Here is a 15,272-nt window from a genome sequence, read left to right as displayed (position 1 = left end):
CGACACGTTCACCAATTCATTGTGACCTCTAGATAGTTTGACAAAACTCGCCTCAACGTTATCGGCAATGTGATTTCGCGAAATGCTTTCGTCGCATCTCCAGAAAACATTCTTGGGTCGTACTAAGTTAACCCGCCACTTTCATTACTGAAAATCGTGAAAAATTAAAGTTATTGTACAAGACTGAAATTTTGCCTTGTATTAGCTTATGATTCAAAGAAACAAGTGCACTATATGATTCCATGAAACATCTCGTACGTCGCTGGGTATATTGTATTGTATTGTATGTATTTACTCCATTTGAAACCAAGGTACATTTGGTATTTGGAGGGTTCAGACAGTCCTCTTTCTTGTTTCAAATACACTTAGGAAAAGAAATATGTTACACTATATAATACACATTATTGCAAAGATAATCTGCTACGCTGTAATATACTTTATCCACCAGGAATCTCTTGAGTTTCTTTTTAAAAACATTTATATTTTCTTCATTTTTTATTTCTCTGGGCAGCTTATTGTAAATTTGTACTCCCATATGGCTTGGGCCTTCCTGTACTAATGTTAGTTTTGTAAAATATTGTCTTCTTTCATTTTGTTGTCTGGTATTATAAACGTGACTTATTTGGGTTCCATCTTTCAGTCTTTGTGTGCTTGTTTTGAAAATTGTAACTGAGGTCACACTTTCATGATCGAATTAATTTCCAATCAAAAAATGGATTATAATTATGATCCATTTTTGTCAATATTTTTGTGATTTCTTTTGAGCATTTAATTCAAATTTATATAAAAATTTGATGTAGATTGTCAATAAAATGTAAAAATCCATTGTTTTTTTTAGAAAAAAGAGAAATTTAATAGTGAATTAGATTACTTACTGCAGTTAATATCGTTGCTAGTGGACCGATTGCATTTTTTTACAGTAAAGCTTTGCAAACCAATTAACTAAAACAGTAGAACATTATTAGAAATGTAAAAGCCCAATTTATATTAATTATATTTCTTGTGTGACCTCCCGTTACAACGTGACCGCTGTTACAATGCCTGTGACATCCTGTTACCATGGAGCGCTGTTAATATGCTTGTGACATCCTGTTACTTTTCTGTGATCCCTGTTACTTCGACGGTGGCATTGATACATATCCATGATTATCGTAACTTTATCAGGTGAGTAGGTCTGTTCACAAGAAGTATTTTACTACCTAATAAAATGTTGAACTGTATATGTTAAAAATTTTCTGCATATATTTTTCTCATTAGTTACAATAGTGAAGTACTACAAACTAGTTTGTCTTCAAAATATTGCTCTCCAAAGTTAGTGATGCATTAAGAGATTAAAATGAAAGGCTACTTGTTTCTTAAATAAAATAAAATAAGTTTAAATAGAATACAAAAAACTTTGTTCTGAACACTTTCACAGCTAACATGGCAACTTCGTCCTTTAGTCTAACTTGGAAGAATTACAAAGCAGAACACATTTAGGAAATGCATAATGAAATATTCGCTTCTTTGGTGTCATGACTTTCACTGGGGGATCTATTATAGCCTTCACATCATTTAAGCGATAAGGAGGTGTATCCTTTTTCTTAGGCCAACTGAACTGTCCGGGTCCTGAATACTGCATTACATTACAATGTATCACATTACAGCTGTCCAATTTAGTAATAGTCCCAGGGTACAATATTCCATCGAGCTTCACAATTACCCATTGTCCAATGATTAGCTCTTCTGTCGTACTCTCTTTTCTTTTCAAGTTCATCTTCTGTCATTTTTGAATGTCTTCTACGTTGCCTCTCTCGATTCTTCCTTGTTTTTTCTTCAAGTGCCGAACCACTAAGCTTCCTTCTTTGCCTGACTTTCTTCTGTGAAAGAAGATTTTCATTTCGATCGTGTAAATACCTCCGTAGGGTGGATTCTGATTTTGAAGATGTTGGAGTCTGAACATCCATCGCTATATAGGAAGTAAAAAGAAACAAATACCTGTAAAAAACAGTGGTTTCAAATTTTAACTTATAAAACGTTTTCGTTTAAAAATACTTATCATCGTCTGAAAAGATCTACAAAATCTCGTAGCGTAATCAGTGTTTTGCAGAATAATTTCAGCGAACTAGAAGCAGGCCCTTTTTCCTACCATACACTGTAGGACAAAATAAAATAAAATATCAAACTGAACGCAGCGTCTTAATTCTTTGTTTAGGAAAATTATGGAAAATCTTCATACCATTCTGTAATAGTACAATACTACGAACTCTGATGCGTTAATAAATTATACTTTCAATTAATGTTACATGCACTCACAATAAAATATTAAAAGTGCTATTCTTAGAAGGACCTAAATCAGTTTTCAGTGATCTCCGCTTCTGTCTGTATTTCACTCCACAAAAGGCCGAATGGTTTCCTATACTTATTTGTATTTAAAAGAAAGTAAAACAATCAATAAGATTCTAAAACATGCTGAGAGATAAACACAAGCCTCTAATCCATCTCGTATCTCAAATATTTCTAAGAGACTTTTCTTTACTCTTTGCAATCCATAATTCTGTAGTTTTATATAGCTTGATCATTAGAATCTTCTAATTGAAACATGAAGTATCGGCGGTCACGCATGTAACAGCGGTCATTTTTTGTATCGTCGGTCACGCAGAAAATAGCCAATTCGTGACCGCTGTTATAGTGACCGCCGTTTCATTTTCGGGCTATAGCTTCAGCTATCGTTCGCACGTGAGCTTAATCGTGCTGGCCTCTTCAGTAATGTTAGCATTGTGAACGTGATTTAAAAAATAGCAGTTTATTTTACATACAGGAATCAACTTATTCTTTGAATCAGGCGACCGTTGTTACGTTTTCAAAAGTCATGCCTGAAATTTTAAATATATTTTGCACTTACCTGCGTAATTGATTGCTTATCTGCTCGATTCAGCTGCAGTCACTAATCACACGCGCCATCTTCCTTCACTAGAAAGTATTGCCAGTTCTGAACAGGTTTCGTGCGGTGAGTAATGACATTGCTTGATGGTATGACCTCCGTAACACAGAAATATCGAGACATGACTTTGGAGGTCTGTGATATCCACATAAATTGCTTGCGGAGATTAAATGGTACATAAGTTTATATTTCTATATGTTTAGTAAAGTGTAACATCAAAAAAAAATATACTTTCAATTTAATGTTTAATTTTAATAAGGTGCAGAATATCCTATTTTGTGTATCGGGACACGTGACCTCCGTTACATTTCTTAGGTTTATAGCTTCATAATATAGAGTTCGGAAATATTGTTCGTCATTCACTTGTCTGTAAAGATAAGGACAACAATGGGGATTGTCAATCAATGCAAATCTACTTTACTTTACAATTCAGTAATCCTATGGAAGCCTAGGACTGAAAGTGGCGGGTTAACTTAGTACGACCCTCTGATTGCGATGCTAACCGACAAAAGAGGACATATTCGAACATTTGCAGTTCGAAGAGTTATAAAAGCGAGAGCCAAAGAAATTGAAGCAACATCTGAAGCTGATGGTGTCCGCAGATTAAACATTCCTAAAAATGAAATGAAATCTTCCAGTTTTACGTCCGACGGTTATGCCGGTTAGGCTAAAGGAGACGGTGATGATGAGGAATGAATGAAATGGTGGAAGGAAACGGGAGAACCCCGAGGAAACCCACGAGCACGGTGTTTGTCCACCACAAAGTCCACACGGCGCGAGCTGGGATCAAACCAGGAACCTCAAGCACCGGAGATGAACGATCTACCACTGAGCCACCGCGGTCCCAAAACGTTCCTAAAATAAATTTTGAAGCTAAGGATTACATTGACATGATCAACTGGCAGACAACCGAAGTGACCCACTACCAGTCTTGTATAATATATCCGAGGGTCTGCAAACTATGCTGCAAGAAGAGGTTCCAACTGAATGGTCATTTGCTGACTTCTTATGCTACACCCAAGCTGTGGAAAGAACTGTACAACTAGTTACAGAGGCCTCCATGAAAGTTTTCGGTCATGAAAACCGTGACGACTTCATTCGGACTACCTTGAAATCCAGAAAAAGTATGTCATCATTCAGGTTCAAGGGTCAGTATAAAATGTGAATTGTGAAACCTTGGCGAAAAATTTTCAGAAACTTGAAATTGAAAGTCCATAAGTTTTATAAGGTATTCGTTTTTTTTCTGTTTTGTTAAAACATACACATTAACATTTTAATCTATCATGGAACCGTAAGACGGGGTTACTTTGCACAAATATGAAAAGAGTTTGACAGCCCTCAGTCGGCAAAACCATGAACAGTAAAGAGGAAGTTTCAACTGCCACCGTAAGATAGAACATCTAACTGTATTTTGGCTATAATGTTGACGGTTAACATCAGTTCTAATTACCGGGAGGGTTCATTGTTGTAGAGGTATGGAAAGCAGTCACTGTAAAGGCCGCCAAAATTCGAAAGATATCACGTACAAGATTTTCCGTCAAAGTTAAATCAGTTTCGTAGAATACTACTGTGTATAATGGGACTTTGATGTAATAGTTGAACCTGAAATGTGAAACGTTTTAAAGTCATAAAAAAGTAAAACTGGGAGAAGGCGGTTTTAGTCTCTATTCGGGGTTACTTTGCACCGGTCCAAAATACCGCTTAGATAGGAAATTATTATTACTGGAACCTCCTGCATTTTAAATTTAGGTAAATTTCCTATTTAGGAAGATGCCGGAATGAATTTCTTGTTGGAAAATAAATTATGAACAGTGACGGATCCAGAGTAGTAGTTTGAGAGAGGCTTCACTCACAAACACTTCGTATTTTTTTTTTTAAAGAAATGACTAGACTTTGGGGGGGGGGAGGCTTGCAGCGTATACGCATAGGAATGACTAACATTAGATTAAAAAAAATAAATCTTGCAATTTGGGTGGGTGGGCTTTAGCTTCAAAATTTCTAAACCCCCTAAATCTTTCACTGATTACGGGTGGGATGATATTCTTGGACATAAGGAATAATCAAGGCAAATCAGTTCAGAATTTTTTTTTCTGTTCCTGAGTTGACATTTTTGTGGGACATATGCTAAACTATTAGAATGCGGTTCCTGTGCTGATACCAGAAAATACATAATTTTCTTAACGAATATCGATAATTCAAACTAAGTACTGATACCGGTACCCTCATTCTAATATCAATATTTGTAGACTGCATGCAGTTTTGTGTAGAAAGTGAAATGTATAAATACTGAAGGGAAAACATTCCACAGAAACTTTATGTTCGTATGTTGAACATACTTTTTTGTATGTTGTGCAAAGTAACCTCAGCTATGGGGTTACTTTGCACCTAAGTTTATGTTTCAATAACTATGGTCATACTGAATGTTTCCTAATGAATTTGCACTAATGTCTTCCTTATGTATATATATATATATATATATATATATATATATATATATATATATATATATATATATATATATATATATATATATAGTTATTATATGTTTAAAATACAGTGTTCTAAATCATTACGTTTGTAAGTTACATGCGATTTTCTCTAAAATTGCTTAAATCTTGTGCAAAGTAACCACGTCTTACGGTATTTGTATGAATGAAACATTTGAAGCCTAATAACTGTGTAGTTATAAAATGTTGCTGCTTTACTTGAAACAAATGAGTTATTGTAATTGAAAGAATATGGTTTATGTACTAGTAAGAAAAAATATGTAAGTTCAGGACAACTGCCAGAAGAGAAAATGTTATCCCACGGTTCTGAAACTTTTTGTAGTAATTAAATTCATGTAAATGCAACATTTCGTTACTATCATGAAAGATGCTGTGATAAACGTATAGTATTAAAAAATAAAAGAAGATAAATGTGAATTTTTCAACGAATTTTCAAAATTTTTCACCCCGTGCCAGAACATAAGATATGATCCTAGGGTTTTGAAATTTCGCACAGGTGATACCTATACTTAGGCATAACTTTTCCGCACTATTGCGAAAGTGTCTACGATTTTATTGAAAATTTACATTTTAGTTTTTACTAAATTTACGAGACTTCATATACCTGGCCAGAACAGAAGATATTAACCTAACTTTCTGAAATTTTGCAGGGGTAATACTCACATGCACAACCTTTACCGCACTACCGCAAAGGGATCCTCAAACTTTCGATTTTTTCGACCACCCTACTTCCCGCCAACAATGTCTAACTATCTGCCAGCCAGTCCTATCCAAGTCCCAAGTACACTGAAAACCTAATACATAGTGTCATCAGAGGGACCCTACCCATACAAGACCTTTCCCAACAGTGTGTTTACGTGACCCTACAGTTCTTTTCAAATACACAGTCATTCAGTGCACATTTAAAATAAAGTAATTATCGACGATTGATCTATATCTCTAATTAAGGCAACGGAAATGATGGCAAACGAAGGGCATGACAACAATAGTAATCTATGTAGGCTTCATGGTGGGCCAATGCACCAATTTATATATTTTGAAACTTTTGTAATGTTTTACAACTTTAATGTGTTCCAATTTATAAACATTCGAATTAATTTTTATTGCTTCACAATCAATTTCGTCTTAAGAGAAATAGCGAAGAGCTATTACGAGACTTTTAAATAAGCTATGAAACGAACCTATTAAATAAGATACACAAAGACCTTATTCTGAGAATGTTTAGAACAAGTAACAAAGTTACGATGCAACTAAAAAGAATACTCACATTACTATCAAAGGCTGATGCTCTTCGCCTGACAATACGATGTCTGCCACTGTTTCCAATCACATTTAAGAAAGCTTAACCACAGAGCCACACAAGAAAATAACATGTGAAAGTATCGCTAAGGGTTACTTATTACTTCATGCTGGGATAGAAAGCGGGTATGCATTTATTTCAGTAGATACGAATTTCATTTTCATATTCACTATTATTTTTAATATGGACTTTTTTGTCCGCTGTAGAAATGGGCGTTTTCGAATTCCGTGCGAATTTGTGTCAAAACGAAAAGAATACCCGTGATGCCCACAGATTTGAAATTACCTTATTTCATCTATTTTTGTGAACAAACGTGTGTCAAGAGGAAGAAACCAAAATTATTCTCATGGTATTTAACTCCCCTTTTGAAATTGCTTTCTTCGTTCTCTTTATATTTAAAGGATCAAAAAAACTGTGGTGAAAATAAGGTACCTATTTTGTAGCATAGAAACTATGATGAGAAATATCAGTGTGCAATAATTTTGTTTGTTCCAAGTTAAAAACACTATTTATCAAATTACTAGATTGTACCTCCTAATTATCATATCCATTAATCAGCTTTCACTTCGTCGACAAGGTGAATTAATGTAAGTTCGCAATTAAAGTTACTAAGTTATAACTATTTAATCGATTTCATCAGGTGCTAGTAATCTGTATGGGTGAATAACTTTTTGTTTCCAAACCAATGAGTGACCAGGAAAAGCTCTAAACAAGCAGTGGCCTTTCAAGAGTTAGTGACCTGGGTGGCTAACCCCCATAATGCAGATCGCTGCGCGATAGGAGAGGAAGTTAAGTTATTAGTTTAAGTGTAACTGTGATGAGGAGAAGAAGAGCTATGTGAATAAATATGTTATACCTTCCTATTCCTTCCTTCTTGAGTCCTAGTAGATATCAATTACAGTCGGAACAAGTATTGATTACACAGTACGGGCGGGACTTCAATGATCTTTCACTAACAAAGAGACCGCGTTTCTCGAAATTTTCGTTAAACAGGCCTCATCTCTGTGGTGTATTCTAATAATTTAGTTCATATAAAATGCGTGGATTGTTTTTTCGAGTGTTTTTCAATTTTTATGTTTTAAGTAACACCATAATGACAGATCCAATAGAAAGTATTAAAGCAGGTTCTGTATGATATTGTCGGTTAAAGCCAGCTATAGTATGTTACACCATGTGTATTTATTTATTCTACGACCTGGCCGTATTTCACCGCGCGATTTAAAATTCCTTGCTGGCATATACATTGTTTAAAAATTCGATGCCAGTTTTACAACGATGCCATGGTGACATGAGTACTGGCTAAAATAAGGATTATTCAGCGTGTAAAAACATGTACCCAAAGTTAAAACTTGTTGTGATCACAAAAGAGAAGGTTCCTAGAATGTCCAAAATTACGATATGCTCCGCAGGGCTTAACATACATATAGAAAAGAGAAATTACTGCCAAAGAACACTGACCAAAAGTAACACGCCACTCGGTCGAAATAGTGTAAAAGGCTTTTTCAGACCAGCCATCCTGCATGAGGTTTTCCTGGATCTTCCGCATTCACACCAGGAAATGCCGGGGTGGTGCCTAATATATAAGTCCCAGGCCGCTTCCTTCCTTCCCTTTCCCCGAATAGAGTGCTCGCCGAGGGACGTCATCCCTCATACGTGACGGATTAAATGGCCACATATGCCGAGAGCCCAGAAATCTAAATCCTAAACTCCTAAATCCAAAAGTAATACGTCAGTTTACATTCCCTATGAGTTGTTACTAATTACAATAATTCATACATAGTTAACATGTATTTTACAAGTAATTAATGGGTGACTTAGTGGTTGAGGATATTCCTAATCTTACGTAGTTGAAACACTCCTGTGCGAAGACTTTTCCAACATTTCCACTTACTTCGATAGTTATGATTTAAGTGTATCATTTTTATTGCAGAAGTATTTTAAAACATTACCAGTTTAAGATCGAAATATATTTTAGTATAAACTGCATTGTATTTATATTCTAGATTTATTTATCTTGAAGATTGTGGGCACACCATAGAATCACAGGGACTTGAAAAGTGGTTAAAACAAACAACAGAATCAGACCAGGAGGTGAAGTTGAAGACTTGCCCCAGATGTAAGACAGCTATCAGAAGAAACTTTCGATATGGCAATTTAATTAAAACATTTTACGCTGATTATCATAAAGTGAAAAGAAAAATTTTTGGAGGTGAAGCTGATATTCTAAAGAAGAAGAAAGAAATAGGTCAAATGTTGGAAACCATACAAAAAAACGAAGGTAATGTTTGATATTTTCTATATCTTGTATTTTCTTTGAAATTGTCCCCTTGTATAGACATTAAAAATTACCTTTTGCGTTAAGTTTACGTAAGAAAGAGTAACAATTTAAGGATGTTAATGTATAACTAAAGTGATACTCAGCATGTTGAGTGCAGACTCACATAGTATGATGGAAGTGCTGCAGTTAAAGACTAGTGATGGTAGGACAAAATGACCATCAACTACAAGCAAGATAAAAATACGTTAACTTATCATATATGAAATACGTCTAATTGGCTCTGAATATTTAATTTTAATATTGCCTTATGTATGTTATATTTTACAACTCGCAAAGTGACTGAATTGTGTTTCTGAATCAATATACCTAATTAAAATCTGCGATTGACTTATAGGAAGATAGAGTATTGACTACGTAGCTTGAATTTAATTGATATTATAAGATTCACGAAAAATAATGGAGATATTATTTAGAATATAAAAAATTGTTCCTATTGTAACAATTTTAATATCTCCTTTATAGTTTCTTGAGTCTTACCATATAATACTAATAAAATTCTGCTACATATTCAATACTATCTCTTCTCATTGTAGTCAACTACCCTAAATAAAATTCAAGCAAACAGAAATATGGAGTTAACGGAAAATACATCTACTTAAGATTCCCTGAAATTCAGATCCGCAGATGAGATAACAAAATATATTATATTTGTTATCCGTCCGCGGATGCGAGTTTTTATATACACGCAGACCTCTAACTACAGATCATTAACTAGGTGGCCTTTTGGCGTGAAATTATAAGAGGAAAATGAAGTTTGTAGAAATTTAGACCTTACCTGTGGAACACTAACGATGGGATAAGCAGCACTATCTAACACTAATGAATCACTAATAACGGTGTAATGAAAATTGTGGTCTGCGTAGATTTGGTCTTGATCTGCTGGCATGAAATTAACATGCAAATAATGTCTTTCCTTAAAAATATATTCGTTTTCTGTGAAGGACTGACGGTGGGATATGGGGCACTAACGACGCACTAATGACGGATGTAATCGAAATTGTGGTCTGTCGTACATTTCGTCCGTTGTCTGCTGCCATTATGTTGCAGCCATTAATGTTTTTTTGACGTAGTCATTATCTATGGAGCAATAACGATATAATAATCGGCAGTAACAAGTACTAACGAAGCACTAATGACGGGTGACATCTGTCGTAGACTTCGTCCCTGGCGTGCTGCCGCAAGTTAGCAGGCTAATAATAGTTTCTTCAAAATTGTACGTAATATCTATAGAGTAGTAACGATGGGGCATACGCCACTAACGACCACTAACAATGTAATAACGATGGATGCAATCGAGATTGTGCTCTGAGGTAAGTTCTGTGCGACGTGTTGACATGAAGTTAGGTGAGGAAAATGTTTTTTTTTTTTTAATATTATATATATCCGTTGTCTTTGGAGCACTATCGAAGAGATATATAGCACTAACGAGCATGAACGAAACACAAACGATATGTGAGGTTGAAATCGTGATCTGCCATAGGTGGCTTGCCAGCTTCATGAAACGGGCCCATATTGTTACTCGAAAATCTGTGTGTGTATATATATAAACAGTAACATTAATGTTTATAGCAGTAACGAGCATTAACGCTGCCGAACCGGCAATCTCATTTATGGTGTGATTTCGATATGTTGGCCTGCTGGCATGAAGTTAGCAGGCCAAGTTAGCAAGCCAATAGTAACTATTAAAATTGAGACGTTATTTTCGTAGCACTAACGATAGGGTTTCCGGCCCTAACGAGCACTAGCGATGTGTGAAGTCGAAATTCTGGTCTGCCATAGGTGGCCTGTCAAGTTCATTCGCATGAAGTTAGCAGGCCAATAGTAACTATTAAAATTGAGACGTTATTTTCGTAGAACTAAGGATAGGATTTGTTGCACTAACGAGCACTAACGAAGCACTAACGATGTGTGAAGTCGAAATTCTGGTCTGCCATAGATGGCCTGCCAAGTTCATTGGCATGAAGTTAGCAGGCCAATAGTAACTATTAAAATTGAGACGTTATTTTCGTAGCACTAACGATTTAATTTGTGGCACTAACGAGCACTAACGATGTGTGAAGTCGAAATTCTGGTCTGCCATAGGTATCCTGCCAAGTTCATTGGCATGACGTTAGCAGGCCATTAGTGACTGTTAAAAATTTAGACTTTATTTTTGTAGCACTAACGATGGGGTTTGCGGCACTTTGCGTTTGTAGTACTAACGAGGCACTAACGATGTGTGAAGTCGAAATTCTGGCCTGCCAAGTTCATGCCAGCTTCATAAAACGGACTCATTTTGTTATCCTAAAAACTGTATACATAGAAGCACTAACGTTAATGTTTATAGCACTAACGAGCACTAACGCTGCTCGAACCGGCAATTTCACTTATGGTGTGATTTTGATATGTTGGCCTGCTGGCATGAAGTTAGCAGACCAATAGTATCTATTAAAATTGAGACGTTATTTTCGTAGCACTAACGATGTGGTTTGCGGCACTAACGAATACTAACGAAGCACTAACGATGTGTGAAGTCGAAGTTCTGGCCTGCCATAGGTGGTTTGTTAACTTCATGGACATAATAAATATGAGGCATGGCGGCAATACCAGAAACAAGCAAATAGCAGACAGATATGTCGTAAGGTTAATTTTCTATCATCTTTCTGCATTGAATCCAGTCTCAATTCAACAATATGTGGCAAAAGAGAACGTGTTGGATTTCTTTTAATGACATCTCGCTCACTCTTTCTATGTTCTCCAGCTTCTTGTCGTTGGGACAGAATCAAAAATATTGCCTACGAAACGATAAAGAAGATTTGCTCGTCTCATCTTTTTTTTTTTTTTTTTTTTTTTTAAAGTTTCGAATTAATCATTAAGAGACTTCTTTGCCGTGTTACTTCCCGAGAAGTTTCTTGTCTGTCTTGTCATATAAATTTATGTATTTCACTTTTGGAAGAAATTTAAATAGTAGTTTTGGTTGGGTATTACATTTAGTAGGAAATACAAGTTCTATGTGTTGATATTTGTTGATGAATTACTATTACCAGTAGTTAATAAAAGATACACATCCAGATTCTATAACTCGTTGAAAGTGCAAAAGTACGAGTATTATTTTCAAAAAGTTTTCGGAATATAGAACGCAAAAATTTTTGAAAACATCTGATCTCTTACAGGAATCAGTAAGATTAATAAGAGTAACAGGAGTAATAGTACAATTAATTAAATATTAACTAAAACATTCCGCTTAATTCATGTGAAAAGTAGGCTACATTACTTTTTAAGAAAACTATTTCCTTAAAAAGTAATTGAATATCACAGAAAAACAATGAATATAGTGGAACATAATTTTAGAAATGGAAACTCTTTTAAGGTTTAACTCATATATAAAATAATGTTGATATGTTGTTCACTATAGACACATCAATAAAATAAGAATCAGTAACGATATTTAACAAGAATGCGCTCATTTATTAGTTATATGAGAATATCTCAGTCTCAAGTCTTACTATGGCATTAAAAGGTTAAATGGAGATGAAATAGTCGAAAAATTTCCAATTAAATGTAAATCTGCATTTATAAGAATTACAGACGGTAGAATCAGACAGGAACGAAACTAATTATACCCTTGTAGTTTTTCCCAATACAAAGAATTGACGCAATCCTTCCTGCTAGTCTAGTGGATATTGCGCGCGCTTTCGGTGTACAGGAGCTCTATTTCGATTTCTGGTGGGGATCCTTCAAATTGGAAGACATTACAGTAGTTTGGATTCCACCTTAAACTCTTGAGTCCAAGCCTTATATGGCCTCAGCTGCCACTAAACTCCAACCAACAAAGAACTGAATATTTAGATGCAATAAGGAAAACTTAGATCTAAAAGAACAATAGGATGAGATAGTATCCTATAGTCATGTAAGGATGAAACTTATATATATAAATCTTTTAGGTGGTTCCGTACATTACGTCCAGGTGGTTCCGTATTCATTACAATGTAACCTCGTCGCGTTTCACGAATTGTCATATGCGAACAAACGATGCTTTAATATCCATGGAACCATGATTGCAACTGAAATTGTATGGAGTGCCATCCGAGCTGAAAATGTCATGGAGGAACGAGTTTAATTTATCTCTATCTACATATGTACCAGATCTCTCCCCTCTTTGAATTATACATTTGAAAATCGTCCCGTTTACTGTGATTCACACTGTATTACACATAAATAATCCCATTTCATAATGTTTCTAAAATTATTACATTAAATATTTTTTTTAGGAACCCCGCTACTGCTTGAGATGGCAGCTAAGCTTCAAGATGAACTTAGTGGTAATGTGGAAACCAGGCCTTTACTTTCCGTAAATAGCATGCATCGTCTTCAAGTCTTTTGTACTATCCTTGTGGAAATCTCTACGTTGATCACTAATTCTTGTTGGAAAATGTCTAAAGGGATAGAGAAATTGTTCTATTCTGAAGTTAATATTACTTTGTCTACACTAAGATTATATTTAAATGAACAGGAATTTGAAGATTATCGTCTAGAATTTCTTCGTTTGAAAAGAATAAGTCAGTGTTTAATTATTAGAAGCCACGATAACTTCGTGTTAAAGATCCCTCAGATAGAGGAATTGTTTCAGAAATGCGCATCCGCACTTTTTAATAGACAAAGATACGAAGATGATTCAAACATACACAAATCATTAAATGAACTTGCCAAAATAGTTGAAGCTCCTGCTATAACAGAAGAGGAAAAGCGCCTGGTAGTTCAGGCAATGACAAGCCGTGAAGGTACAGGTCGCTGGTTCAAGTGTAAAAATGGACACTATTATTACATAGGTGATTGTGGAGGTGCTATGCAAACTAGTCGATGTAATGAATGTAACGCAGAAATAGGTGGAGAACGGCATAGTCTTTTGGATACCAACCGTTTTGCTCCTGAAATGGATGGAAGCACCCAATCTGCTTGGCCAGGCATGGACAGAAACCAGTAACATTTAGATTTACCAAAGGATTGAGTTTATTCAATTGTAATGACAGATTATTATATTGTTCAAGTGTTCTATATTATATTCCTTTCTTTTGTGGTCATTCCACAACTTCTTATTTATGAACGGAATAGGAAACGGAAGCTTGTTCTAATGTTGTGTTTATAGTGTTTATAATGTTTGGTAACTTGCGAACAATATTAAACAAAAATACAAATTATTTTTAACTGACATAAAGAAGGAGGTTATCAGTTTGACTTATATATACTTATGTATGTGTGTATGTAAGAATGCTTGCGATTATATCGACAACAGTTAGTCACATTTCGATGCAATTTTCATTAATCGAATAGTCTTAATTCGTAGGAAGGTTCTTATGGATGAAATATTTGAAAATATTTATAATTAAATAATTATCAAAAGAAAAGCAACCATATGCAGATACAAGCTGTGTTCGAAAAGTATCGAACTTTTGGTTGGCAAAAATACATTTCTTGATTTGGAAATCCGAAACACTAATTCTCTTCAAAGTAGTCTCCTTGGTAATGCACATATTTCTCACAGCGCTCCCGCTATTGTTAGAAACACTTCTGGAACGCAGTTTTTGGAATTGTTAGCAACCGTGTCCTCGCATTCCCAATGATCTATTCTCTTGACTTAAATTGGTTCCTTTTTAGTAGCATTTTTAGCTTGGGAAGTAACCAAAAGTCACACGGAGCCATATCAGGTGAGTAGGGAGTCTGACGACACACATGAATGTTGTTTGGCGATGAAACCATAAATGCAATCTCGCGGACACTCTCCTCATGCCCAAATTCTCGTTCAAATTTGAATGTATCGATCCGATTGAATGGTTTTCGCTTGGGTATTGCCAAGATTTTAGCAAAATTTGATACAATATCGCTGCCCAAGTTTTTCTGTCATTTTACAAAAGAACTGAAATCCGACGACAGCTCACTACACATCTTCACTCGTTGGCCGACTGCCAGCGACTGACGCTTTCTGTGGGCGGGAAAAAATTAACAACGGCATGTGAGTGTCCGCTCTACATCTACATTGAGGAAAGTCTCCCGCGGGGAAAAAAATGTTTCGATACTTTTTGAACACACCCCGTGCTTATGTCAGCATACAGTATTGTTGTGGTTATGTTCACGTATACGATTCTTTTTTGTTTGAAAGAATATACCTTTCCAATGGTTTTACATATATTGCATGAGGATGTAATGAAAGTCTTTGAAACTAAACCA

The 15,272-nt window shown here is 35.3% G+C and overlaps 1 protein-coding gene across 1 annotated transcript in view; it reads left to right on the top strand.

Annotated features, from left to right (window-relative positions):
* The window catches only part of LOC145676807 (NFX1-type zinc finger-containing protein 1-like), a 141,133-nt gene extending 126,804 nt beyond the window's left edge, over positions 1 to 14,329 (top strand). The window contains exons 7-8 of the mRNA XM_081747583.1: positions 8,734 to 9,008; positions 13,319 to 14,329. Coding sequence (XP_081603709.1) covers positions 8,734 to 9,008; positions 13,319 to 14,031 — 988 coding nt within the window. The 3' untranslated portion in view covers positions 14,032 to 14,329. The remainder of the gene's footprint in view (positions 1 to 8,733; positions 9,009 to 13,318) is intronic.
* The last annotated feature ends 943 nt before the right edge of the window (positions 14,330 to 15,272 follow it).

This window comes from Thermobia domestica, unplaced genomic scaffold (assembly GCF_964235325.1).
Source record: "Thermobia domestica unplaced genomic scaffold, izTheDome1.hap1.1 HAP1_SCAFFOLD_372, whole genome shotgun sequence".
NCBI classification, from domain to species: Eukaryota; Metazoa; Arthropoda; class Insecta; order Zygentoma; family Lepismatidae; genus Thermobia; species Thermobia domestica.
Note: the sequence above shows the minus strand (reverse complement) of the source record. Positions and strands in the feature narration are given on the sequence as shown.